Consider the following 26,590-nt stretch of genomic DNA (forward strand, 5'->3'; position numbering starts at 1 on the left):
CAGCTGTAACTTTTGATACAATTTGTGCTCCACCACCAGTGAGTAGTGTCAATGTTGTACCATCACATTGCTGGGCACACTGATGAGCCAACCCCCATTGATTGGCTGAGCTAGAATTTCAACCTAGGAGCCTCAATTGGCTGCAAAACAGACCAAGAAACTGGTTCCAAGCAGCTGAAGGCAACTTTTGATCGATGTTGGGCCTCATCGCCAGACCGACAGTGAAATCCAGAAGCAGAAACACCATTTTTTCTTTCAACAAGTGCAAAGAAAATCAGTGTTAGGAAAGAAAAAAAATGTTGAAAGAGAGAGAAAATTGGGAATAACTAAAATGAGCTGAGAAGTTTTCACAGCTCTTCATTCTTATTTAAATTGTTTTGTTATGACAGTGCATTAATAACACTCTTGTCAGCACCAAAATAGCCTATGTACAGAATGTTAGGGTTTGGTTCAGTATCAGTGTGTAAACACTTTTTGAGAAATGGTTAAGCTCCCAAGATGGTTTGGTCAGTTCATTCAGTGGGAAGCTGAGCCCAATCTGTGCTGAGATAGTTGAGCTCACCAAGGTCAGTACTTAGCAGTTACGTGTGGCCTGTGTCTTGTGATGTGGAGGGGTTAGTTAATGAAGTGGGATGGGTGGAGGAAGATAATTGCCAGACCATACTTCTTCCACAAAATAAACAGAGAACTTGGCTTTCACTGCTGTACTGAGTTTTCCCAGTGCTGGGTTTGTGAGAGATGTCAAGTACACCGAACATTACCCATTTGACGATGGTGCCCGTAAGTTCAAGGAAAGCAATAAGGCCATCCATCTCGCGCTGTGTGATGCCCCTCAAAGGCATGTGCCTGTACTGAATGGTGTCTGTGCTTGGCATGTCTCTCCTTAAGTGCTCATGGTACAGCATCAGTGAGTGGAAGAAATGTTCCCATGATACAGGGTTGCCTCCGACCACCTGGATGTTCTCCACTGCAAGGAACAAGAATGAACACATGATTTCTATTACTTCAAAGATACCACTGTGGTTCCAACTCTTTCTTCTTCTTCCAACAACTGTTAGGCGTGGTTCCACAGGCTCCAAACACTTCTTTCAGGCAAAACAGCCATTTACTTGTAATTGTTTCAAGCCAGTATGCTACATTTGTTGCTCATAATATGGGTGGTTTACAATGCGGGGCTAAAAATAGATTGGATGCTTGCTTTGTGGAATACCTTCATTCAGTCCAGAAGCATGACATTGAATCTGATCAGAGCCACTTTTGTCCTTGGTCTCCTATTCCAATAAAGCTCAGGAAATAGCACCTCATTTTTCAATTAAGCACTTTGCATCTGCTGGACTCAAAACTGAGTTCAATAATTTTAGGTAATCACCACCCCACTAATTCACCATTACCACTTTAGTCATTAATTCAGTCTGGCCTTCCACTGTATCACAAACCTTTCCTTTTGTTATCCCCACCCCCCCAGCCCAACCCCCAACCCAACCCAACCCTTTTCCTCCCTTAACTTGTTAAAAACAGATTGCATCTTTACCACTTTCTATTCTGATGAGAGGTCAACAACCTGAAACATCAGCTCTATTTCTCTCTCCACTGACACTGCTCGACTGAGCATTTCCAGCATCCTCAGTACTTTGCTGTAGGTGAGTGAGTCCCTTAATAGGTAACAATTATTATGGCTGGAATTTGACTGGCCAGCGATAATTAGCTTAGTTTTGAAGTATTCATATTATATAGATATATTTTGGAAGGATTAAAAACGCACCGAACTTGGTGTGAATTGCATGCATCTACAAAACAGACCGGATCACCAAACAGAGAAATTCCGCGATAATGGGAAGGAGGTGCTAAGTAATTTAAGCCGAGGAGCAGCATCAAGTAAGTAAATAACCATTGAATCATACAGCATGGAAGGTGGCCATTCAGCCCATCAGCCTTGTACCAGCTCTTTGAACACACTGTCCAATTCAGTCCCACACCCCAGCTTTCTCCCCTGAAAATTAGTCCTCAAAATGTGTCCAATTGCTTTTTGAAAGTTACTAATGAATCCAATTCCACCATCCATTAAGGTAGTGCATTCCAAATCTTGACATTTCTCCTCATCTTCCCTCTAGCTCTTTTGCCAATTGTTTTACATCTATGATCTCTGATTATAAACTCAGTTGCCAGAGGAAACAGCCTCCCCTGATTTGCTTTGAATAAGTGTGAGGGAATGCATTTGGGGTGGGCTACAAGGCAAGGGAATAGATGATAGGGTACCGAGAAATGTAGAGGGGCCTGGGATGCTCTGTCTGAAAGGGTGCTGGAAACAGCTTCAATAATAACTTTCAAAAGGGAATTGAAGTGGAAAGATTTTCAGGACAATGAGAAAACAGTAAAGGAGTGGAACTAATTGGATGGTTCTTTAAAAGAGCTAGCACACAGGTATGATGGGCTAAATGGCCTCCTTCTGTACCATTCTATGAATCCGTGCTTGTAATCAAGGGAAACACTGACTGATTTCCCCGCTCTCTATCCTTGGAATACTGAGGCCAACTGCTGCAAAACTGACATCAGCTAGTTTAGTACAGGGTCAAGATTCAAACCTCAGCATTCCGTATCCGTATGAAATAGTGCAAAACTGGGCAGCGCTTTTATCTAACAGGCTGCAGGCAAAAGACATCCCTGGATCTCTAGCTCATTTTCAGGTCTCATAGTTCCTTAATTCTGAACGCCAAGAACATTTTTGATGCATTATCATGTCTTCACCCACTAACTGGCCTCTTGCAATGCAAGACTGAGCAATGAAACAGCTCCAATTTGCCCAGAGAAAACTTACCATGACTGCTGCCATTAACTTTGAGCAGGCTGAAGCAGTAGTGTGCACAGTGTGGCCCATTGGCCAGTCCACGCAGCATCTTAAGATAGGGCAGGTACAGAGATGGAGGCAGCATGTCTCCCATTTGCCTCACAAACTTAGACAGAACAACCTGTGAGACAAAAAGCAATTGAAGATTTTTTCTTCTAACAGGACAAGTTTATAGCCCTCAAGCTAACAGGTACATATACTGGCCACTGACATGGGGAAATGCGACAAGTGTTAATTTTCTTCTCTGTAATATTGAAGGTTTTTTTTTAATCACTTTCAGAACTTAAATAGCTTTGAATTAACGTGGATGAAAGATGTGGGAGCAATAACAGGCGCAAAATTGACCATGCCCAACACTGTGGAGTAGCAATAAACTAAAATCAAGGCAAAATGCTGAGCTATTTTGCTGGAATCTGCAGAGTACATAGAAACAGAGTTCCTCTAGCATGTTCTGCCGTTATATTATGTCATGCCTGATCTGTCCCTCAAGTTGTTTCATTTACCCATGATCCATATCCCTTGGCACCTCATGAAGGTCTAGTGATCTTAGTTGTGCAGCTTGACTGATATCATTGGAGACACATACCTGGCGTTGCGGTGGCCTATGGCGGGTCAAGCCTGAGAAGGAGCCCGTCATGGTTGTAGTTTGAACTGGTTCTGATGGACACCAATATTCAAGGGCAAGCTCTAGTGTGAAAGGATCCTTCTCGTACAACTCTCCAATCTGCCAAATGAGGAAAGAAAATATGATCATATCTCAAGTAATTTATTTGTGAAAGAATTTGAGAAGGTGTGACGTGTTAAGGTGCCATATAAATCATCATAGGTATCAAAACTGTAAGTGCATGTAATTAAAATGGGCAGGATCAAATCCACTGGCATGACCTCAGCTACTTGGTGAACCTACAAAATGCGCACGCTTAGTGTACTTGGATTGAATGGCTTGCAAGTATGTCAGTCCTTAGGCAACTCACAGCTATCTGTTCTCATGAAGCACAACTATTTCCTGCCACTAGAGGCCCTCAGTGATCTATCTGAAAAGCAGAGGGTTAGCATTGTGTTAATATAACGCACTTGACTGGCTAAACCAGCATAGCTATTCAACCATTAAAAGATGCAAGATTCTGGATTGCAAACCTAGGGAATTCTTCCCCACACTTGACATTCAGCACTTAAGCTAACAGTGGAAATTAAATGGTGGGGATTATTTTAATTTCCACTGTATTAAAACTGCTCCACTATTTCTTTTCCCATCAAACTTCCCTTCTCTCCTCAAGCTGGGGCATAGTCCAAATTGTATTTGCAACCCTTTGGACCCTCATTTCTTCCCAAGAGCTGGCAGATTCTGTGGGAGACCACAACCTAATTCTGTTCCCAGGACAGAAACACACTTGCCATAGAGGGAGTGCAGTGGAGGTTCACTAGGCTGATAGCAAGGATGGCAGGGCTGTCGTATGAGGAGAGATTGGTTCAACTGGGCCTGTATTCACTGGAGTTTAGAAGATTGAGAGGGGCTCTGATTGAAATGTATAAAATTCTGACAGGGATGATGTTTCCTCTGGCTGGGGAGTCTAGAACCAGGGGCCACAGTCTCAGGATACATTGCAGGCCATTTAGGACTGAGATGAGGAAAAATTTCTTCACTCAGAGGGTGGTCAACCTGTGGAATTCTCGACCACAGAAGGCTGTGGAGGCCGGGTGACTGAGTATATTCAAGAAATGTGTAATTTTTTGGATATTAGGGGCATCAAGGGGTATGGAGAGAAAGCGGGAATATGGCGTTGAGATAGAGGATCAGCCATGATCATATTGAATGGCAGAGCAGGCTCGATGGGCCAAATGGCCTGCTCCTGCTCCTAGTTTCTGTGTTTCAGCAAGAATCATACATGGAACTAATTAAACTATACCAGCTCCTTCATTTTCAGCTCATATTTTTCACCCCAATCCTCACAGACTACACGGACTGTCAATGGATGATTCAACCACCAGAGGAGCAGTGGGAGATGAGGGATCTCAGTAAGGCCAAGCATGATTCAATCTTAAGATGCCCACACATGCACTTTCCAGAAAGCAGTCAGTGAGTTACGAATCAGGAACAGGAATCCAGGCTTGTTCTCTCCTCCCTAGCCAGGCTAAGCAGGCAAGCTGTAGCTAGCTGCAAAGTCCCAAACAATGCCTGTGAAATCAGCTAATTCAGCACATTGCGAGGATGGAATCTGTGTGCCCCTTAACCACTGTCAGTGATGTAAGTTACTAAAAACACATATCAAATCTTCTTTGATGCACCAAATAATAGGTGGCCAGTCTGTGATTCTAGCAACTGGGATCACAACATTCTTTTGCCATTTATACATGATGCACGGAAAAAATGTTCCTTTGAGACCTTATCAGTGGCTGAGCACAATTCCCCTTTGCTTTAATTGCCCAGTATTACAGTGCATACATACTTCTATCCTGAGCTGCCCAGGCCCTAAGCTCTGGAATTTCCTCCTTATATAGCTCTGGTTCTCTACATTTCTTTTTTAAAACCTGCCTCTTTGACCAAGCTTTTAATCTTCTATCTTAATATCTCCTGATGTGGTTCTGGGTCAATCTTAGATAAGACTGCCGAGAATCGCGTGTTTTATTACAATGAGAGTGAATGTGGCATCAAGGAGCCCTAGCAAAACTGGAGTCAATGGGAATCAGGGGGAAATCTGTTGGTTGGAGTCATACCTACCACAAAGGAAGATGGTTGTGGTTCTTGGAGGTCAATCATCTCAGCTCCAGGATATCACTGCAGGAGTTCCTCAGGGTAGTGTCCTCGACCCAACCATCTTCAGCTGCTTCATCAAAAACATTCCTTCCATCATAAGGTCAGAAGTAGGGACGTTCACTGATGACTGTGCAATGTTCGGCACCATACGCAACTCCTCAGATACTGAAGCTGTCCATGTCCAAATGCAGCAAGGCCTGGACAATATCCAGGCTTGGGCTGATAAGTGGCAAATAACATTTGCGCAACACAAGGGCCGGACAATGACCATCTCCAACAAGAGAGGATCGAGCCATCACACCTTGACACTCAATGGCATTACCATTGCTGATTCCCCCACTATCAACATTCTGGGGGTTACCATTGACCAGAAACTGAACTGTACTAGCTATATAAATCCTGTGGCTGCAAGAGCAAGTCAGAAGCTAGGAATCCTGTGGCAGATAACTCACCCCATGACTCCCCAAAGCCTATCTACCATCTACAAGGAACAAGTCAGGAGTGTGGTGGAATACTCCCCACTTGCCTGGATGATTGCAGCTCCCACAACACTCAAGAAGCTTGATGCCGTCCAGGACAAAGCAGCCCACTTGATTGGCACCACATCCACAGACATTCACTCCCTCCACCACCGACGCACAGTAGCAGCAGTGTGTACCATCTACAAGATGCACTACAGAAACTCACTAAGCCTCCTTGGACTGCATTTTCCAAACCTGAAAACACTACCATCTAGAAGGTCAAGGGAAGCAGATACATGTGATCAGCAACACTTGCAAGTTCCCCTCCAAGTCACTCACCATCCTGACTTGGAAGTATATCGCCGTTCTTTCACTGTCGCAGGGTCAAAATCCTGGAATTCCCTCCCTAATGGCACTGCGGTGTGCCAACAGCACATATACTGCAGCGGTTCAAGGCGGCGGCTCACCCCCACCTTCTCAAGGGCAATTAGGGATGGGCAATAAATACTGGCCTAGCCAGCGATGCCCGCACCCCATGAATGATTAAAAAAAAATAAGTGCATGTCGTTGCACTGAGGTGCAGATTTGGTGGCTGTTGAATCAAAGTCCAAGTGTGGAGCAGTGTTTCATCTTACCAGCAGCATCAGATGCTCGAGGTCACGACGCAATGTGGAAGGTGGCTCGGTACCCATCTGCAGGCTCATGTGGATGATTCGGGCATCCTCATCCGCACGATTCCGCAACTGTTTAACCTGTTAGACAAAAGGCAAGATTGCAAAGTGAAAGGGAGATCAGTACAATCTTATTGGTGATTCTTTTAAAACCATTTCACCACCATACGAAATTGAAGGGAAGGAAAAGACCAGCTGATCCAGCAAGCCTTCCCACATTCACGATACTGGGGGCTTCGCGAACAGACACTTACACTCTCATCCAGCACAATCACGCAATCTTCTGGGTAAGGCAAAAGCAGCAGAATAACAGCCAAGGACAAAAAGGGGAAAAAAATTCAGAACAACCCCACCTCAATCGACCCTGCTGATCTTTACTTTCATTGTGCCATGGAGCTTCATGACACCTTTTGACTCCCCAATCTGTCAAACTCGATTAATCCCGCAAGAGGAACACTTTCCCATTCCAGCGCAGCACTCCGTATTAATACGTACAATACAACTACATGGCATCACCAAACATTTATGGTTAGTAGTCGAAGCACAAAGAGGGAGGTAGAAATAATATTATAATGAGAGAATATGGAGTGGTTCATCAGAAGTGCCTGAAGTTGACCCCATTATAACACTTAAGATTCGCAGAACTACAAAGACAGGGAGACAGACCAGTGGGAGAGAGCAACGGCACAAGCAGGAGGCAGTGAGGTGGGGGGGGGGGGGTGAGTGAGGGTGCACAAGGGCTCAAGCAGAGGAGACACAGAGTGCAAGAGAGCGAGTGCAGGTGTGTGTCTGGCTCACTCCAAGTCTCAGGATTCTCAGCCACCCTCACCCCAACATACCAATACAATACTGTCATCCACACACTCAGTGGGTGAAGGTGAGTGAGTGAGCAGGACACAAACACACACATGCACTGTAACAGTCTAATGGTCATTTTTATTATTTAATCTTTTTTTTAAAAAAATCAATTTATTGCTTTGACATTGCTTTATTTTTGCTCAGCAAGTTATTTCTCTTCATACTCAGCTTCTTCTGAAATTCATGCATCTTTCCGAAATCTGCTCATTGGCCCCTTCAGCAAGAAGGAAATGGAAATATGCCCCCCCCGCCCCCAATCATGCAAAAAGGTTTAACAAGCCTGATTTAAAGGTATTAAAGGGTTCAGAAAAAAAGGGGATTTCCTGGTCTTCCTTCCTCTTGCACCTGTAGTCCCTGACTGTCAATCTGTACACTTGCAACTTTACGTGAATCGTTAGTTCCCACAGGAGTCAGTGTTAAAGCCTGAGTTAGGTCCCTACAGACATTTCTTACCCGGAAAAAACAATGTACGAATTGAAATACTGGGCCATGTTTGTGCAGCACTGTGCATTCCTAGCTGAAATAACTTGCAAAAAATGAAATACAACACTATCAAGAAATACAATATACAAATTAAACTCTTTAAAAAAATTACAGTACAGTACTCCTCTCAGTAAGGCCGCGAGTTCCCAAGGCTGGGGGTGGGGGGAAGAGAGAGCAGGGGCAAGAGGGGCTGAAGACAAGGATGGAAGCACAGCGGGAAAAGTCACATGAACAGACAGGCCACAGACGAGGAGGTCTGTGGCAAATAAGGTACAAGTAAAACCGGCAACATCAAACAGATTAACTGACACCATTTTAAAGAGAAACAATGTCAAGCCAGGGCTTAGTATAGGTCATAGTGCAGTGAAAATTTGCAATTTAAACATTAATTATTCTAACACCTGCTGGTAAATAGTTATTGTAGACTGATGAATGATAAGCTGTCGGTTAAGAACTACTATTTTCCATTCAGCATGTCATGAAATCAGCCTGATGTGAGGTCAACACTTTTCAGAACATTCATAAGTGCAAGTGCTGAAATGCATTCTGAACTCTTCAGCCCTGCACTAACACATTTACCCAAAGTATGCCTTAAGTATTTTCTGAAAATGCCAACTGGTATCACATTTATGATGTTTGACGATGCTAGCATTACTCAATTTGTTCACCAAACTTTTACTTGCTGAACAACTTTTCCCAGCAAAATGCCCTGATGCAAATAACCAAAGGTGTTTCATTTAAAGTGTAAAACACAGTACTAACGTAGGGTGTTTCTAGGTGAAACAGTAGCTCTCAAGGAGTGCTGCTGGCAGAATGAGCATACCTGTGTTGCACATATGCCAGTTGCTGGTGATGATCATGACAGACTCCATTGTAGTTACTGAATGCTACCTTTGTCATTTTAAAAAGGATTTACTAACTGCTCAGCTCAGCTGGTAAGATTTTAATTGACTTGACCTTAGTATTCAATTCAACCAAATGGCTCAAGGAGTCACAAGGAAAAGATTTGTGTGTGATTTCATTCCCACTCGCTGTTGTTGGCAGGGTGCTGAACTGTCAGCTCTCAGCGCAGCCAGTGCAACTCCAGAATTAAATTTATTCAGTTTGCTAATGCCAATCTCCAGAAATACCCAGTAAAAAAGAACATGGTTTTCGCTTCTAATGACCTGTAACAAACCATGAAAGTTTAACATGCAGTTACTCGCAGTTACATGAGACACAAGTATTAGCATCCAGTAGCCCCAATTCCCCAGCAAAATCAGTGGGTTCTTGACCTACAAGGAGTTCATCCAGGTGTATTCTATTACCATACAAAAAGTGTATTGACACATATTAAATCCTGCAGACAGGGAATGTGACTTTCCTTGCAGTGCCTTGCAAGTGTGGGGTCAAACATGAGAAGCACTCCTCTTAAACTGGTGAACATGGGTCATCAAGAAGGTGGCAGCGGTGAGAGGTAGGGACATGATGTCAATAAGTTGATGCTTTCACATTAATTCTCCCACAGAATCTCTGTTCCACTGCAAATTAAACATTATGGGGAAGGTTAAAGGAAGGGGTACTTATTTTATTTAGACTTGGAACTAATCCAATTGTATTTTTCTTGATTATGAGGGGGACTATGAAATGGAAGCTAACTTTCACTGTAGTCGTGAAGGGTATGAATACTGGAGACACAAGGTAGGAGTCAGACGGAAGTTCAGGGCACCCAGAGGGAAACACTCGTGGACCAAGTTGTTAAGGCAGGCCACTGATGTGAACTAACTAATAAACTTCTGCAACTTACCTTCATTGGCATGAGCGTCAAGAAGTCTGTGATTAGATTGTGAATCCTGCGAATGTAGAACTCATCTTGGTGCAAACCCTCACCTCTCACCACAGCATCAGTAAGGAAAAAGAAGGCGTTCTGGCCAATGGCCATGTTTGCAATCAACTCATCGGCCTCTGTGAACTCTGTCAATGCTGTGGTTAACCAAAAAGAAAATACAGTCACACCCAGACCATCAATAATTAGCATTCAGGTCACATAGATTCAACCTTATAGCTGAAATTGTACAACTTGAATTTTCAGAAAGCAGCCCTGCCAACCAAATCCCTAAAATCACACCCCAAGCTGCAGACAGCAAGTCTGACCCATTTGCACAAAAGATATCAAATCAAAAAATAACAAGAGCTTGTAAAAAAGGTAATGCAATGATCGGGGTGAAGGGAGGGGGATTTGAATAAACATAGATTCGACAAAGCAAATTAGCAAAAGTCGTAAGGAGGACAAGTTCAGAGAATGCATAGGAGACAGTTTCCTGGAACAATGTTATAATACAGGGGTTTCAAAACTGGGGTCACAACTAACCCCACCGCCTCTGCTCTCGCAACGACATCCTGCTCTCACAAATCTCCCCCCCACACAGCTTTCTCAGAACTCTGGCCCCCTCTCACAAATGACAATCCCCCCCCCAACGCTCTCAGTTCCAACCCACCCTCCCCACACTCACTCCAGGGTTACGGCGATTTTCAAGCTTCGAAATGGGATCTCAGTGGGGGAAAAAATGAGGAAGCACTGTTGTAGATCTGTGACAGATAAGGCTATTTTAGACCTCATATTTTATAAGGGAAAAGGTTCATTAGTAATCTCATAGTAAAGGAGCCAATGGGGCAGTGATCAAAGACAGACAGACTTGCATTTATATGGCACCTTTCACAACCATCAGATTTGTCAAAGTGCTTTGTGTGCCAGCTGTGGCTCAGTTGGTAGAACACTCATCTCTGAATCACAAGATTCTGGGTCCAAGTCCCACTCCAGGGTTTGAGCATAAAATCAAGCCTGACACTCGAGTGCAGCACCGAAGGAGCACTGCACTATCAGAGGCACTGCATTTCGTTTAAGACTGAGCCTCCCTCTACCTGCTTGGGCAGGTGGAAAAGATCCAATAGCACCATTTTAAAGAGCAGAGGAGTTATTGTGACCAGATAATCTGTTTAAAATTTGACTGAGGTAAATATTGACCAAGAACACCAAGGATAACTCGCCTTCTAGTCTTTGGAATAGTGCCATGGAATCTTTCACATCCACCTGAGGGGGGCAGACGGATCCTGGGTTTAAGGTTTCTTCCAAAAGTCAGCACCTCCAACAGTGAAGCACAGCCTCTGTTTTGCACTGGAGTTTCAGCCTGAATCCCGTATGCTCAACTCCAGGAATGGGGCTTGAATCTACAGCCGTCTGACTGAGAGGCAAGAATGCTACCAACTGAGCCAGGGCTGACACTTATCGTCAGACGATGTCGTCGAGGGGCAGCATCTAGTTGAGAAATAGGAGACGACCAAGGATGCATCCTTTGGGCACACCAGAAGTAACTGTGCAGGAGCAGGAAGAGAAGCTATGGCAAGTGACTCTTTGGCCATGGTTAGGTAAGAACAGAATGAGGTGAGAACAGTCCCACCCAGCCGGACGACAAGTAGAGAGGCAGTGGAGGAGGGTGATGTAGCCAACCGTGTTAGAAGTGTCACAAATAAATATTTTGTATTTATCTTTACAGTAAAAGGCATAAAAAGCTAACCAAAAATAGTGGGGAACCAAGGGACTAATGACAATGAGGAACTTGAAGTAATTCATACCAGTAGAAGAAAAGTACTGATGGCAAGTTGGTCTTTATTACAAAGATTTGGAGTACTTGCATTGGAGGTGGGCCATTGAATGTTCATTGGATTGTTTTCTGGGATGAAAGGATTGTGCTATGATGAGAGGCTGAGTAAATTGGGCCTATGGTCTCTGGAGTTTAGAAAGATCGGAGGTGATTTCATTGAAACATGCAAGATTCTGAAGGGACTTCACAGGGTAGACACTGAGGTTGTTCTCCCCTGACTGAAGGCTCTAGAGCTGGGGTGGAACATAGCCTTAGGGTAAGAGGTTAATTATTTAGGGCTGAGAGGAGGAAATTCTTTACTTAGAGGCTTGTGCATCTTTGGAATTCTCTACCTCAGAAGGCTGTGAATGCTGTTATTAAATATATTCATAACTCAGATGGACAGGCATTTTTTAGGCTCTAGGGGAACCAAGGAATATGGTGATCAAGTGGAAAAGTGGAATTAGCATTGATGGTCAGTAATGATCCTATTGAATGGCAGATCAGGACAAAGGGGCCAAATAGCTTAATCCTGCTCTTAATTCTTATGTTCTTATGTTAAACACTAGTCACAAACTTGATTTAAAAGGAAGTATGACCAGCTTGTTGGAGCTGCCAACAGTAAAAAAAATATTAGGAGTCAGATTTTGACAAAAGAAAGAGTGGGAGGCAGACGATGAACCCATTGGTTCCCAGCATTGCTGTTTATTATTCCAGAGCAAGATGAGTGACTTTCACTTCAAATGAAGTAACAGGTCTACTCCACTGCAACTCAACATGTGCTTTAGCAGATTAACTATCAAAACCAACCGCCAAATCTTCCCAAGTATATATGGGATCTGATGAGAGCTAAAAGAAGATTTACCTGTAGTATCAGGTAATTGTGAGATCCCTCGCAGAGCCAAGGCCCAGGCCAATCTGACTACAGCCTGCAGGCCTGCAAGTTTCCAAGGCTGGGAGTTCTGCAGTTTGCAATGGATAGCGGTCACGTACTGTCTTTCTGTCAATAATGGCAGCTGATGAATTAATTCTGGGAAGAGAAAACATTTCAACCTTTTAAAAAGATAGGGAGGAAAAAACTCACCTCAGAATGCAATTAGTGACCTATCAGTTTTATTTTTAGACCTATATCTCCAGTGCAACACCTGCCCTTGAATTTGTACTTTTAATTAAACACATTGAAGTGTCCATTTTTCACAGTAGGTGCTGCATCAAAGAGAGGCGATCCAAACAATCCTTTTCTCCGTTACATTTTCTGGGGAGTGTCATTGTCACCAGTGAAATCTGCCCAATTTGTGCCCCGCTGCTCCATTCAGCTGTTCTAATTTCATCATTCTACCTCATGATGCAGGAGGTGACATGGAGACCAGGAGACATGCAATTTCAATTCAGAGACACACCATTTGGGCATCGCACCAGGTCCACACATTCAGGGCAAGGTCAACTATAGAACATTCACCAGCCAGTCTTGTGAACTGCTTGAACTATTAACTACTCATTCTAGGACAAATCCTACTGGAAAAGCAGAGTGTGGACCCACCAGCTGATCCGTCCCTTCCTCACTACAATGCAGGCGCCTATGCCAGGCCCTGTGAATTGTGGCTGCTCTGGGGACTCATCATCCTGCATCACCAATGAAAGCTGAATCTACCCAATGAGGGAGCAATGCCAAGAAGTAGAAAACTGAGTAAATTAAAATTATTTGTACCCTCATGGGGCAGGGTCTTATCATGTGTGCATTCAATTACCCTTAACAAATTCTGAACTTGGGGCAGCATTTCTATGCAGTTTTAGCTCGACAGTGATTCCTTATTTTGAGGCACAACACACAAAAGTAAACTAGCTATATTCAAAATCATATCTCCAACACAGCTCAATATGAATGGGAAATCTTTGTTCAGTTGTCTCTAAAGCTGCGGCTCCAGGGAGGGGCCACGTCACACAATACAAAGGAAGAATATCCTCTGGGGTTTATCCAATTACTGCAGGAATTTAGCTGACAATTATGCAAACCAGCCAGGCTCCAGTACCAGTCTCAGGGATAGTTAAACTCAGAGGCAATCACTGAATGTTGGGCCAAATGAAATATTCAAAACTGCCATCAATATTATTTTTGAATGAAAGCACAATACTGCAGATGTCGGAAATCTGAAATAAGAACAAAAAATGCTGGACTCACGTTTGAGGTTGATGACCTTTCGTCAAAACCGCTGTCAATGGCCTGAAACGTTAATTTTCTGCAGCGGACCCAGGCATTTCTAGCATGTTCTGTTTTTTTATTTCAATTTTTTTTTATAGGTAAAGGTATCAAGTGATAAGTACAAATATCAAGAGTGCAGGTGATTCATGTTGATATACAGATGACCCATGATGTACCAAAATGGGGAAATAGGCTCAATGGCAAACTCCTGTTACCCCTGTTCTGGGACTTTTGGAGAGTGGGGCTTGGAAGTTGGAATGGGAATAAGGGATGCGCATATAAAAGACCATATATAATATTCAACTCAAACAGAAAATCACTGGGATTCTTTGCTTTGAGAAGTCAGCATAATCAACATCTGCTATAAATGTATGCAAGTGCTTGCTTAAATTACTTATAATTTAAATTTGTTTTGCAGATAGTATCTTAAGCAAGGTATTTGATAACAATTTTCTTGGGAACACTCAAGGGGAACTCATGGGACATCGAATCTAGTAGCTAGAGAAATGAAGAGGAAGGTTTTCTGCTCATTATCCTTACCGAGCTATCAGGCTAAGTGAAGATACAAATAAAAGCTTTTGAGGTGATATCTCTAGAGAACTGATACTGTGAAGATTTCAAAACAAGTGCAGCCAATACCGTTTCTCGCTGATGTTTAACTGGTTGCTCTCATACCTTCTCGATCCTCGGTGACATGCTCTAAAAAACTGATATCAAAGCAATAGAGCAGCGCCATGAGAAGAGCCAGGTTTACATTTTCCAACGTGCCATCAGCCTCCAGCGTCACACACTCCATGTGGGAAATCAGAAACAAGGTGTCATCTTTGTTCAACGGCGTCTGGCAAGCCCAAGCGAAGAGGCAGTCTGCAAGGGATTGGCGGCATTCCTTGATCAGATCTGAGACCTAGAAAATCAGCAGAAAGATGATGTTTTCCTGTCCTGCAAGATTTGAAGTACATCACACACATTTTGTTCCCAAAGACATTCTCCGTAAGCGAGCCTATCCAAGCAGAAAAATGAAGAAAGTGATATGTAGGTTTGGGAGCTCCCTTTTATTTCTGATGCCCAAATTCAAAGATTTTCTTGGCACAAACTTGAAATAGATTCTGCCTCTTGGACACAGGACACTAATGGACTGGGAAGAAGTTGAGTGAATGAAGAGAGACGTGGGTCTGAACCACAGCTCAGCACTTGAAGGTGGCTGGTGGTGTAAGAGTTGTAAGATATGAGGTGCGGTAAGAGTTTACTCTTTCAAAACCCCATATAATTTTGAACACCTCTCTCAAATCTCCTCATCTCCAAGAGAATAACAGCTTCTCCAGTCACTCCAGATAACTGAAATCAATCACCACAGTTAGCATTCTAATGAACTTACTCTATATCCTCAAGCCTCAATAATTTTCTTAAATTGCACACAATACTCCAGCTGTGGCCTAACCAGTGTTTTATAAAGGGTTGGCCTAAATTCCTTGCCTTTGTACTCTATTCCTCTATTTATAAAGCCAAGCATCCTATATACATTTTTAACAGCCTTTCAACCATTCAAGAATATTACTGCGGGCTCAACAAAAAACTTGTTGAATATTTTCACTTCCTTAAATGCTTAAATGCTAAGAGCTTTGACTCTTACCCCTTTGCGATGAGATGCATTGCCCAAGCCACGTGCAGTTTGCAATTTTTCAAATTCATTGTTGAGGTTTATTTGATTGATCAAGCACAGAACCTTCTGAGTCAGCCCCTGCTCCATCAATTCATCGGTAAACCGTGTTGTCATGGAAACAAGCTCTGAACTGCAAAGAAAATTACTGTTTAATCCCAAGGTGTTATATGATTGTCTTCCTCTCAGTAAATCATGCTTACTCACAAACTTAGAATCTGAGTCATGCTTAATCATGAGAATAAATCGATGGGTTGCGGAGTTTGAAAAATGCTGTTTTTACTTACATAATAGGAAAAACATTCCACGTAAAAGCTTACTTTGTGCAATATAAATTACACAGCACCATCCTCCACTTGTCCCAAAGGTCCCCTGTCCCAAAGCTGATAAAGGGTGTGGGGAGTTTCAGGGTACCAAGGTCTTGATTATGCGTATCCACCTTGCTAGCTGAGGTCACTGGGCAATTATAGTGCTCCCTCTGAAATGAACCAATTTAGGGCCAATCCAGGACAGAACCTGGGATCTTGCTGGAACATATAACTCAGTATCATGCGAGGAGTTAGTACTTTCCTAGTAATCACCAGCACTGTTTGAACAGAAAGACACTCTCATTCCGTCATGACAATGCAGAATCCTATATATTTTTGTTCTCTGTAATACTTTTATTCTAAAGCAACACTGTTTGATGAGCCTACAAGAGGCAGATTCAATAACGGTACAAGTTTTAAAGTTCTATTTTGCACTTGTTTAATTTTTGAGGCTTAAAAACATACCTGAGTTCCAGAGTCCATGTTTTGCCTTGTCGTGATTGTATGAGGGAATGCAAGGAGTTTGCAATGCACCTCTTCCCATCCCAATACAGCAGTATAGCCACTAAACCACGTGTCAGGCCAGGGAATCGGGGCAGCTGATGCTCACCTGTGAAGACAAACATGATCGAATTAGAGGTGCTCACAAGACAACTAAAAACCAAGAGCCATCTATTTTGACAAATGATACTTGGGGAGCACCTTTTACACAAAACACCTAGCAAGTTGCTTTACAGGTCAAAGAATGCCAAGAAGAATGAGAGAGGGGGATGAAGCAGGAGGTGTCTGAAGAGATGGGAAAATGAGGGTAACACAAAGGAACACTATCCCAGAGGTTGAAGTGGCTGATAGCTTAGGTTATATAAATCGTACTTCAAAAATGACCCAAGAGCCCCGTCATCAATATATTTGTGCATCTCCATTCGAGTATTGAGATTTATGGGACATTGTTATGAGGATAAATTGCACTCCAGCATACAGGTAGTGCCGATGTCTGCTTAAGACAACAATCCATCCTTATAGCTGTTCCCTGTTTCCTTCAGTGTGGAAACTGATCTAACCATTACTATTCAATGCTTGTGATGCAAATTTTCCTAAATAGCCCTGCCTGTCTCACATCTCGATAATAAGTTGATGAAAGACTCTGACTTAAAACCCATTCCTTTGATTTTTAATCAAATTTAGAATTACGCAACAAACGCTTGTAAGCTTTAAAGATACTAAAACTGATATAAGTCTGTTGGTGAGGGCTGACACTACAGCTTCCTGAAGTTCCAGTCTCACTCCACCAGAGCAACTGTAATGCATGCATGGCGATTAGCTAGGTCTGGTTCTCAGAAGGGTTTGTTTCTCAGAGAAAAAAAAATTGGTTCCTTCTGGATGCAGGCCTTAGGGAAATCTGGCTGGTTTAAGCTGACATTGAGAGACTCGGACTTTGGGAAAATACCTCAGACGTCAACACAAAAGCAGCTTACAAATCAAGAAGCACTGTCTGCCATTGCAGATCTGCAGCAAAATTAAAATAAGTTTCGATGAAGCATTATAGGTTACAGATAACAAATTCTGATCACGTTTATGGAAAGATTGATTCAGAGCAACAGTTACAAATGGGCTTGGAATGGAGAATCAAACCCACAGTTAAACATTCAATTCCAATGGACTGAACTTTGTGATTTTGCCAAATCCTTCCTTCAGAGAATTCCAGATTAGGGCTATGTTCATATTTGGGTGCAGCCATTAAGCCCACTGATACGGAGGCTGCAGAGTTTAGTCATTGCTTATTTCAAAACCTTTGAAAACTGAATTCTAATCTCAAGGCAAGGGGTGGCTGTCCTATCTTCCAGCACACTTTCCATTGTAAGTGAACAGTGTCAGCATCAAGCATTCCCAGATCCTAAGCAAAGAAGGGCAGCATCTGGTATAAATTTACCATTTTCCTCATCGAATATCCTGACACTAAGTAAAACTGAGAATTCAATACCAGAGTTCGCTGTGGATTCGTACCAACAGGAGATTTATACCCTGTCAGCAAAAGCTGGATATTCCATAAGCTGCCAGGGTCAATATGCCAATCAATCAACTGGGAGGTTAGCATTATAATTTCTGGACAAAACTGGTCACCCTTGTAATTCTTGGGATCTGATAACACACAATACCTCAGAAATAATTTAAGCAACAAGTACACATGGCAGAAAATACACAAGATAAAAGCTCCTGATGGCCTGTGTAAGAGATGGTGAATAAAATGCAAAGAACCTCAAATTTCTTCACTCTATGGGCAGAATTTTCAGCCTGCTGGGCAGGCAGGGAGCCGATCCCCACCGGAGAAGCTGACACTTTTAAAAAGGTTAAAAATAGAAAAAAAAAATCCTTAACATGCCCCCCCCTCATGTGGCAATGTCATATGAGATGGGACATGTTCATTAATTACACTAAAACTTTATTAAACTTTTTAAATCCCCACATAAAAACTCATCGCGCCGCTGGATGAGGTTTCAGGTTTTTTCTATTCCCCGCCGGGGCTCCTGGCCTGCCTGACAACCATAAGATTGGACGGGCAGGTCCTTTAATTGTTTCAATGATCCTGTCAATGGCCTCAATTGGCCATTGACAGGTCGGCGGGCGCACAGCTGATTCTGCTGAGCCCCCACCTTCCTGAAAATTTAAATGGGGCGGGACGACATTGGGGGTTCCGCCTGACATCATCCCGTGTGATTTTACGTGTCGGCGAGCAGGCCCTGCCCCCTGCTTGCCAACAGCAAAATTCAGCCCTATGAATAGTAAGCTGCAAGGGGACAATCATCAATTATTGGGAGAAAATTCAGGGCTTCTACTAAATTAGGGGTAGTAGAACATTACTTCAGTGGATCCTATTGAAGGGTATTTCCTTTGACTAAAAATATGAGTGCTCATGTAAAATTAAGAAATCCAAGAAAATGATCGTGATCCATCGTGCACATGTGAGAACAGAAGAGGGTGGAAGAATGAATTGGGTATTGCTCAGCTTGGGCAGCCTGATGATTGTCGAAGAAAGGGAAGACTGAGAAGGCAAGGAGTTCCATACTGCATCAGCCACGGTTCAGTGAATAGCACTCTCACCTAAGATAGAAGACTGTGGGCTCAATTTCCACTCGAGGCTTGAATTTAAAATCTAGGCTGACACTCCAGTGCAGTATGATGGAGTCCCGCATTGCTGGAGGTGCCATCTTTCAGCTGAGTCATTAAACCAAGGCCCCATCTGCCCTCTCTGCTGGATGTAAAAGATCCCATGGCGCTATTTAAAGAATAGGAGAGTTCTCCCTGGTGTCACGGGCAATATTTATCCCTCAACCAACATCACTGAAATAGATTATCTGGTCATTATCGAATTGCTGTTTGTGGGAGTTTACCATGTGCTGCATTTCCCACATTACAACGGAGAGCACACTTTGATAGCCCTTTAATCGGCTGGGGTTGTGAAAGACAAGTTTTTCTTTCTTTCACAAACATCAAGGTCCCAAAAGAGAATAGCTGAAGTCGGTCAATGAGCCTTGATTTTTAAGCAGGCAAAAGGAGTGCAGAAGATAGCATATGCACAGCTTAGGAAGAACAAAGGTTCCATGCCCCTCTTAATCTTTCAGCACTAAGAGGTAACGATTGACATTGTGAAATGAAGATTGCCAATCAATGACAAGCTTTACCTTGTATCAGGTCCAGCAGTTTACAAAGAGTGAGAAAAGGCTTAACCAGCAGCAGTGATGGAACAAAACATGCTTCTGTATAAGCACTGTGAGTTGAACCCTAGCTGTTTTTCAGCTTAAATCTTAATTTAAGGCTTAATCAAAGTGTTCATACATTTTAACCTCATAATGCTATGTATTGCACCCCTGTGTGATTGATCCACAGCCAGAAATTCAGAGTTTAACACAGCTGGTGGTTGTATAGTTTTTGTGTGGTGACTGTTCATTAAGCATAAGATCTCTTTGCACAAAAGTTAGTTTTGTAGTGGTGCTAAATTCATTGCACAAATCAGGAATCAACCTGTGAAAGTACTAGTTGGTGTACTATTAAACCACACAAAAAGAGAGTTTTAATTCTCATTGGATGCCACAATAGCTCGTTTCAGACAGGACAGTGAAGTGTGATTATAAACCTCTAGTCCAGCGAGTGACAAGTAGTTAGTCTGGGCTTTTGCTCCATACTGCATTGGCTTTTGCTGGAAAATGCATTTATTTACGTTTGGAAATCAGGAGAGAACAGAGCTGAGTTTAGGCCCTGTAATCAAATAACCTTCTGATGCTAATTATCCTCTACAGGAAAATTGCTGGTTAGGCGAGCCAGTGTTACAAAACAGTGCCCCAAGTAGGAGTGGAGCCCTCATAGAAAATGAAAAAATAAAATTGATGTGCAATTCCTCACTTTTACTCAAAGTTCATATGCAACGAAAATCACAACTGAATGATATCTAATGCAACTTGCTCTGTAAACTTTTCAGATAAAGCACACTAAAGACGCCAGCGTTGCTGATGAACAGCTCTGGATTCAGCAGACAGACTTTGGGCCACTATATTTAAACAAAAGCTGTCACAGGGATCACAACAGAACTTCAAAAGTACAAACCTGCCAGCAGTAACTCCACCGCAGCAAGCTCTCCAATGTCGAAGAGATCGCTTAAAATGAAAGCCTCGCTGATCAGCTGTTCTGGAAGGAGCCTGGTCCCCTGCTGACCCTGGATCGCAATCCCCTCAACGCTGGCTTTCTTCACCTTCTCTCTGTGCTGTACATTTTTAGCCTGAACAAAAAATAGAATTTATCAGGGTTTTGTATCAACTTCACAAGAACCCATGTGCCAGATCATTACAATGATCAAAAATGAAGTTTCAATTTCCCCCCCCCACATATATTTTTCCTCAGTTCCATTACTCAAATCAGAATGAATCAATGCTGCAATAACAGCCTGAGTTCACAGAATCTGGCAAAGTATAGTTCAAAACTCGCTAATAATGATAAAAAGAGTAATTTAGAAGAATAGGTTTTTGCTCTTAGGAATAAAGCAGGAGTAGACCATTCAGCCTGTCAAGGGTACTCTGCCATTCAATTGGGTCATGGCTGATCATCTGCCTCAGTGCCACTTTCCCCATATCCTTTGATGTCAGTAGTATCCTTCTTCCATCTTAATTATTACCTTATGACTGCTGGCATTGAGCATAGCATTTTTAAAAAAATTCTTTCATGGTGTGTGGGCATCGTTGGCTAGGTCAGCATTTATGGCCCATCCCAAACTGCCCTTGAGAAGGCGGCGGTAAGCTGCCTTCTTGAATTGCTGCAGTCCATGTGGTGTACGTATAGCCACAGTGTTTTTCAGAAAAGAGTTCCAGGATTTTGACCCAGCGACAGCGAAGGGATGGCGATATATTTCCAAGTCAGGATGGTGAGTGGCTTGGAGGGTAACTTCCAGGTGACGAGGTTCCCATGTGTCTGCTGCCCTTGGCCTTCCAAGTGGTAGAGGTCGTGAATTTGGAAGGTGCTGTCTAAGGAATCACGGTGAGTTCCTGCTGTGCATCTTGTAGACGGTACACATTGCTGCCACTGTGCGTCGAAGGTAGAGGAAGTGAATATTTGCGGACTGCTTTGTCCAGGATGATGTCAAGCTTCCTGAGTGTTGTTGGAGCTGCACTCATCCAGGCAATTGGTGAGAATACCATCACACTCCAGACCTGTGCCTTGTAGATGGTGAACAGGCTTTGGGGAGTCAGAAGGTGAGTTACTCACTGCAAGATTCCTAGTCTCTGCCCTGCTCTCATAGCCACAGTATTTATATGTCTAGTCCAGTTCAGTTTCTGGTCAATGGTAACCCCCAGGATGTTGATAGCAGGGGATTTTAGCGATGGTAATGCTATTAAATGTCATGGGGTGATGGTTAGATTCTCTCTTGTTGGAGATGATAATTGCATGGCATTTGTGTGATGCGAATGTTACTTGCTCAAGCCTGGATATTGTCCAGGTTTTGCTGCGAAGGACATGGACTGCTTCAATATCTGAAAAATCACAAATGGTGAACATTGGGCAATCATCAGCAAACATCCCCACTTCTGACCTTATGTGACAAACAGCATAAGCAGCAAGCGATAGACAGATCAAAGCAATTCCACAGCCAACGGATCAGATCTAAGCTCTCCAGTCCTGCCAAATCTAGTTGTGGACAATTAAACAACTCACTGGAGGGGGAGGCTCCATCACAGATGCCAATCTTCAGGCAGGTGATATCAAAAAACAGCTGAAGGCACTGGATACAATAAAGGAAGGTCATTGATGAAGCAGCTGAAGATGGTTGGGCCTCGGACACTACCCTGAGGAACTACTGCAGTGATATCCTGGGACTGAGATGATTGATCTCCAAGAACCACAATCATCTTCCTTTGTGCTAGGTATGACTCCAACTAGCGGAGAGTTCTTCCCCTGATTCCCATTGACTCTAGATTTGTTAGGGCTCTGATGCCACACTCGGTCAAATGCAGCCTTGATGCCAAGGGCAGTCAGTCTCACCTCACCTCTGGAGTTAAGCTCTTTTGTCTATGTTTGAACTAAGGCTGTAATGAGGTCAGGAAATGAATGACCCTGATGGAACCCAAACTAAGTGTCAGTGAGCAGGTTATTGCTAAGTAAGTGCTGCTTGGCAGTTCTGTTGATGACCCCCTCCATTACTTTACTGATGATCAGGAGTAAACTAATGGGGAGGTAATTGGCCTCTTTGGGACACAGTGTTGTAGCTGTACTGGGACAGCTTGGCTAGGGTTGCGGCAAGCTCTGGAGCACAAGTCTTCAGTACTATTGCCAAAATATTGTCAGGGCCCATAGCCTTTGTTGTATCCCGTGCCTTCAGCTGTTTTTTGATATCACCTGGGGTGAATCGAATTGGCTGAAGACTGGCATCTGTGATAGAACCTCCCCCTCCAGTGAGTTGTTTAATTGTCCACAACTAGATTTGGCAGGACTGGAAAGCTTAGATCTGATCAGTTGGCTGTGGAATCACTGAGATCTGTCGATCGCTTGCTGCTTATGCTGTTTGTCACGCAAGTAGTCCTGTGTTGTAGCTTCACCAGTTTGACACCTCATTTTTAGGTATGCCTGGTGCTGCTCCTGGCATGCTCTCCTGCACACTTTATTGAGCCAGGGTTGATCCCCTGGCTTGATGGTAATTGTTGATTAGGGCATATACCAGGCCATGAGGTTACAGATTCTGGTCGAGTACAATTCTGCAGCTGCTGATGGTCCACAGTGCCTCATGGTTGCTCAGTCTTGAGCTGCTACACCTGTTCAAAATCGATCTCATTTAGCATGCTGATAGTGCCACATAACACAATGGAGGGTATCCCCAATGTGAAGATGGGGCTTCGTCTCCACAAGGACTATGCAGTGGCCACTCCTATTGATACTGTCATGGACAGATGCATCTGCAGCAGGCAGGTTGGTGAGGATGTATGTTTTTCCCTCTTGTTGGTTCCCTCATCACCTGCTGCAGACCCAGTCTAGCAGCTATGTCATTTAGGACTCAGCCATCTGGGTCTGTTGTGATGCTACCGAGCCACTCTTGGTGATTGTCATTGAAGTCACCCACCCAGAGTACATTCTGTGTCCTTGCCACCACAGTGCTTCCTCTAAGTGGTGTTCAACATGGAGGACAAGGCTATGGAGAAAGACCATGAGGAATACAACATTGGCGTTCTGGACATATATGGCTCTGAGATTTTCCAGAAAAACGGCTTTGAGCAGTTTTGCATCAACTTTGTGAATGAAAAGCTCCAGCAGATATTTATTGAGCTCACTCTGAAAGCTGAGCAGGAAGAATATGTGCAAGAAGGAATTAAATGGACTTAGCTCAGTGGGAGACAGGGTTGGGGCAGTACATGGCAATCAGCAACAGGTTTCTCTCCCCATGTTTGACCTGATGCCATGGGACTTCATAGTGTACCAAGTTATGTTGAGGACCCCCAGGTCAACTCCCTCTTGGCTGTATACCACCAAACTGCCACCTCTGCTGGATCCGTCCTGCTGGTGGATAGTCATGCTCATGGAATCATACCTTACAAACAATGTCAGGCCGTTGCTTGGCTAGTCTGTGAGACAGCTCTCCTAATTTTGGCACAAACCCTCAGATGTTAAAGACAACAGGGATGAGTTTGCCCTTGTCATTTCCGGTGCCTGGTGGTCCATCCGGTTTCATTCCTTATTGATTTTTCAGCAGTTTGATACAACTGAATAGCTTGCTAGGCCATTTTAGAGGGCACTTAATAGTCAACCACATTGCTGTGGATCTGGAGTCGCATGTAGGCCAGAGCAGGTAAGGACGGCAGATTTCCTTCCCTAGAGGACATCAGTGAACCAGAGGTAAAAAAATTGTCAGATTAAGGGTTGTTAATTCCCTTTAAAATTTTTAATCCTTAAAACTTCAAATTGGGTGAACATGTATGATTTCATATAGATTCAGAGCCTTAGAAAAGCAACTCAAAGCACTTCACAGTCAAGAACGAGCTCAAGGAGATAATAGCAAAGGTGACCAAGCAGTAAATGTGGTGGGCTTTAAAGGAGAACCAGAAAGGAAAGAAGGGAGGTGGAGATGCAGAAAGGTTTAGGGGAACATTTCCACAATGTACAACCTAGGTAGTTGAAGGCATGGCTGCCAATGGCGTGGCAAAGAGAATTAGGGATACACAGAGGCCAGAGTCAGAGGAACAGAATTCTTGGAGGGTTGTAAGGCAGGTGATCATTACAGTGATGGGGAGAATTTTAAATTGGAAGTGTTGGGGGGGACCAGGAGCCAATGTAGGACAATGACTACATGGATGATTGGTGAGCAGGACTTGGAGCACAATAAAGATATGGGCAGTGATTCTGCATGAACTGAAGTTTATAGAGGGTGGTGGCTGTCCAGGAGAACATTGGCTACCTTAAAGTTTGCTTTTTTCCCCCCAAAAGAGAAAGAAGCCAAACTTTGTTAACTCTTTCCATAAGTCAAAAGCTCAAGATGTAAAATCATCATTACTGACTATTCTTCTTATGGCAACAGCTATTAGAACGGTGAATATAGTAGCAAGAGGGGAAATTGTGGAACCAATCTGGGCAGAAGTTAGGAACAAATAAAACATTTTAGTGGGATAATCATGGAAAAGCCTTGAAATCTCAGATGAAATGAGCAAACCAGGTACAACCACAAAGTATTGGAGTGAAAAGTACAACTTAATAAATGTACTTAATGACTCCTTAACAATGTAAAGCTGCTTGGAGAATTTACTCAACTACTGTGGACCTGGAAGTCATTTTTCTAATTCTGTAAATCCCAAATTGCAAAATCTAACTCAGATTTTGTTGGAAGTGAGTTGCCCAGTAGTAACTGTTACCCCATCTTCAATTCCCAATATATGCTGTTAGGTGGCCCAAGCCAAGGTGGTACTTCAGCTCAATAATTGGCCTCTCGTTCTACAAGGCCTGACTGCCTGCAGCCTATTTCCCTTAAAAAAAAGCTGGAAACACAGCCTTCCCTTGGTGACTGGGGGATGTTATTGTTGGTATTAGTTGGTTTTCCACATGTTTTTTGTTTGATTTTGGATTCCATATGGTTCAGTTTTTGTGTAAACAAGGTTGTTCTAGCCCAGATCTTCAGGTAATTTCCATTCTGTGGCTAATACCTTGTTAGCGCCTCATCATTGTGCCTTTATTGGTTGAAATTATTAAGTAAGCAGAAGCAGAAAAACTCACAGGATTCTTGAAGAGGGAGATGAAGTCCGGTTTGTGCTTTTTGAGCGTAAGGTCCAACAGGTGAACGGCTTCTGGAAGACGTTTCCAGATCACACTCTCCACTGTCTGCCAGATCTCTTTGTATGGCCCCCACAAACTGGCAGCTGCAGCACACAACAAAAGTCATCAGTAAGTTAGCGGCTGTGAAAATTACAACTTTTTTCAGAAAAATCATGGACTATATATGGAGATATGTTCAATGAGCTTCATTACTTAAAAATAAGCTCTTTTTGTGAATTTTGTGCTTGAGCTGAAGGACATTAGGGCTATAAAGACAGAACATTTTCCATTCCACATGCCTCACTTTATGTAACAGCAGGGACTTATTTAACATTAATAAAACACATTTTCTGCCAGACTTTGCTACCAACCCAATTTTAAGATCCTCAACATTGGGTACTGAGCCCAATGAATACCTTACTCATAAAATACCAAAAAAACAAAATTAATTATACCATCTAAACACTATACCAAAATGTAAATTAAGCACAGGTTATTAGGGTGACTGAAGAACACTGAAAGGTATATGATCCTGAACATTTTAACTGACTAGTACCCTTATGGTAACTTGACTTTGAGTTTGTGTCTGGTAAAACTTGCTAAATTTATTCACTTAAAGTGATTTCTTGGCAGGAAGAATGGAAAAGCACAATTTATTTTTTTAAAGAAGGATTAGACCAGTAAATCTTGGTCATTAGAGGAACTTGGTTGTTATTGTACATGAACCATATAAAGTTAACATGCAGGTACAGCAAGCAATCAGGAGGGTATATGGTATGTTTATTGCAAGAGGGGTTGCAGTATAAGAGTAATTTTCTGAGGCTTTAGTGAGACAGTATCTGGAGTACCATGTACAGGTTTGGTCTCTGTGCACAAGAAAGGATATGCTCACCTTAGAGGGGGCGTAAAGAAGATTCATTGGATTGATTTCTGGGATGAGAGAGTGTCTTTATGAGAA

The 26,590-nt window shown here is 43.0% G+C and overlaps 1 protein-coding gene across 2 annotated transcripts in view; it reads right to left on the reverse strand.

Moving 5' to 3' along the window:
* Positions 1–26,590, reverse strand: part of nup205 (nucleoporin 205) — a 98,826-nt gene that overhangs the window by 69,338 nt on the left and 2,898 nt on the right. For both annotated transcript variants that reach the window (XR_005946470.1, XM_041216128.1), the window contains exons 2-12: positions 25,594–25,736; positions 20,458–20,629; positions 16,324–16,468; positions 15,524–15,683; positions 14,569–14,797; positions 12,559–12,723; positions 9,860–10,035; positions 6,697–6,813; positions 3,432–3,569; positions 2,816–2,966; positions 762–967 (exon numbers count right to left, since the gene is read on the reverse strand). Coding sequence is in view for 1 of the 2 variants with exons in the window: in XM_041216128.1 (XP_041072062.1) it covers positions 762–967; positions 2,816–2,966; positions 3,432–3,569; positions 6,697–6,813; positions 9,860–10,035; positions 12,559–12,723; positions 14,569–14,797; positions 15,524–15,683; positions 16,324–16,468; positions 20,458–20,629; positions 25,594–25,736 (1,802 nt within the window). In the remaining variant the exon portion in view is untranslated. The remainder of the gene's footprint in view (positions 1–761; positions 968–2,815; positions 2,967–3,431; positions 3,570–6,696; positions 6,814–9,859; positions 10,036–12,558; positions 12,724–14,568; positions 14,798–15,523; positions 15,684–16,323; positions 16,469–20,457; positions 20,630–25,593; positions 25,737–26,590) is intronic.

The sequence above is a fragment of the Carcharodon carcharias genome, chromosome 21 (genome assembly GCF_017639515.1).
Source record: "Carcharodon carcharias isolate sCarCar2 chromosome 21, sCarCar2.pri, whole genome shotgun sequence".
NCBI lineage: Eukaryota > Metazoa > Chordata > Chondrichthyes > Lamniformes > Lamnidae > Carcharodon > Carcharodon carcharias.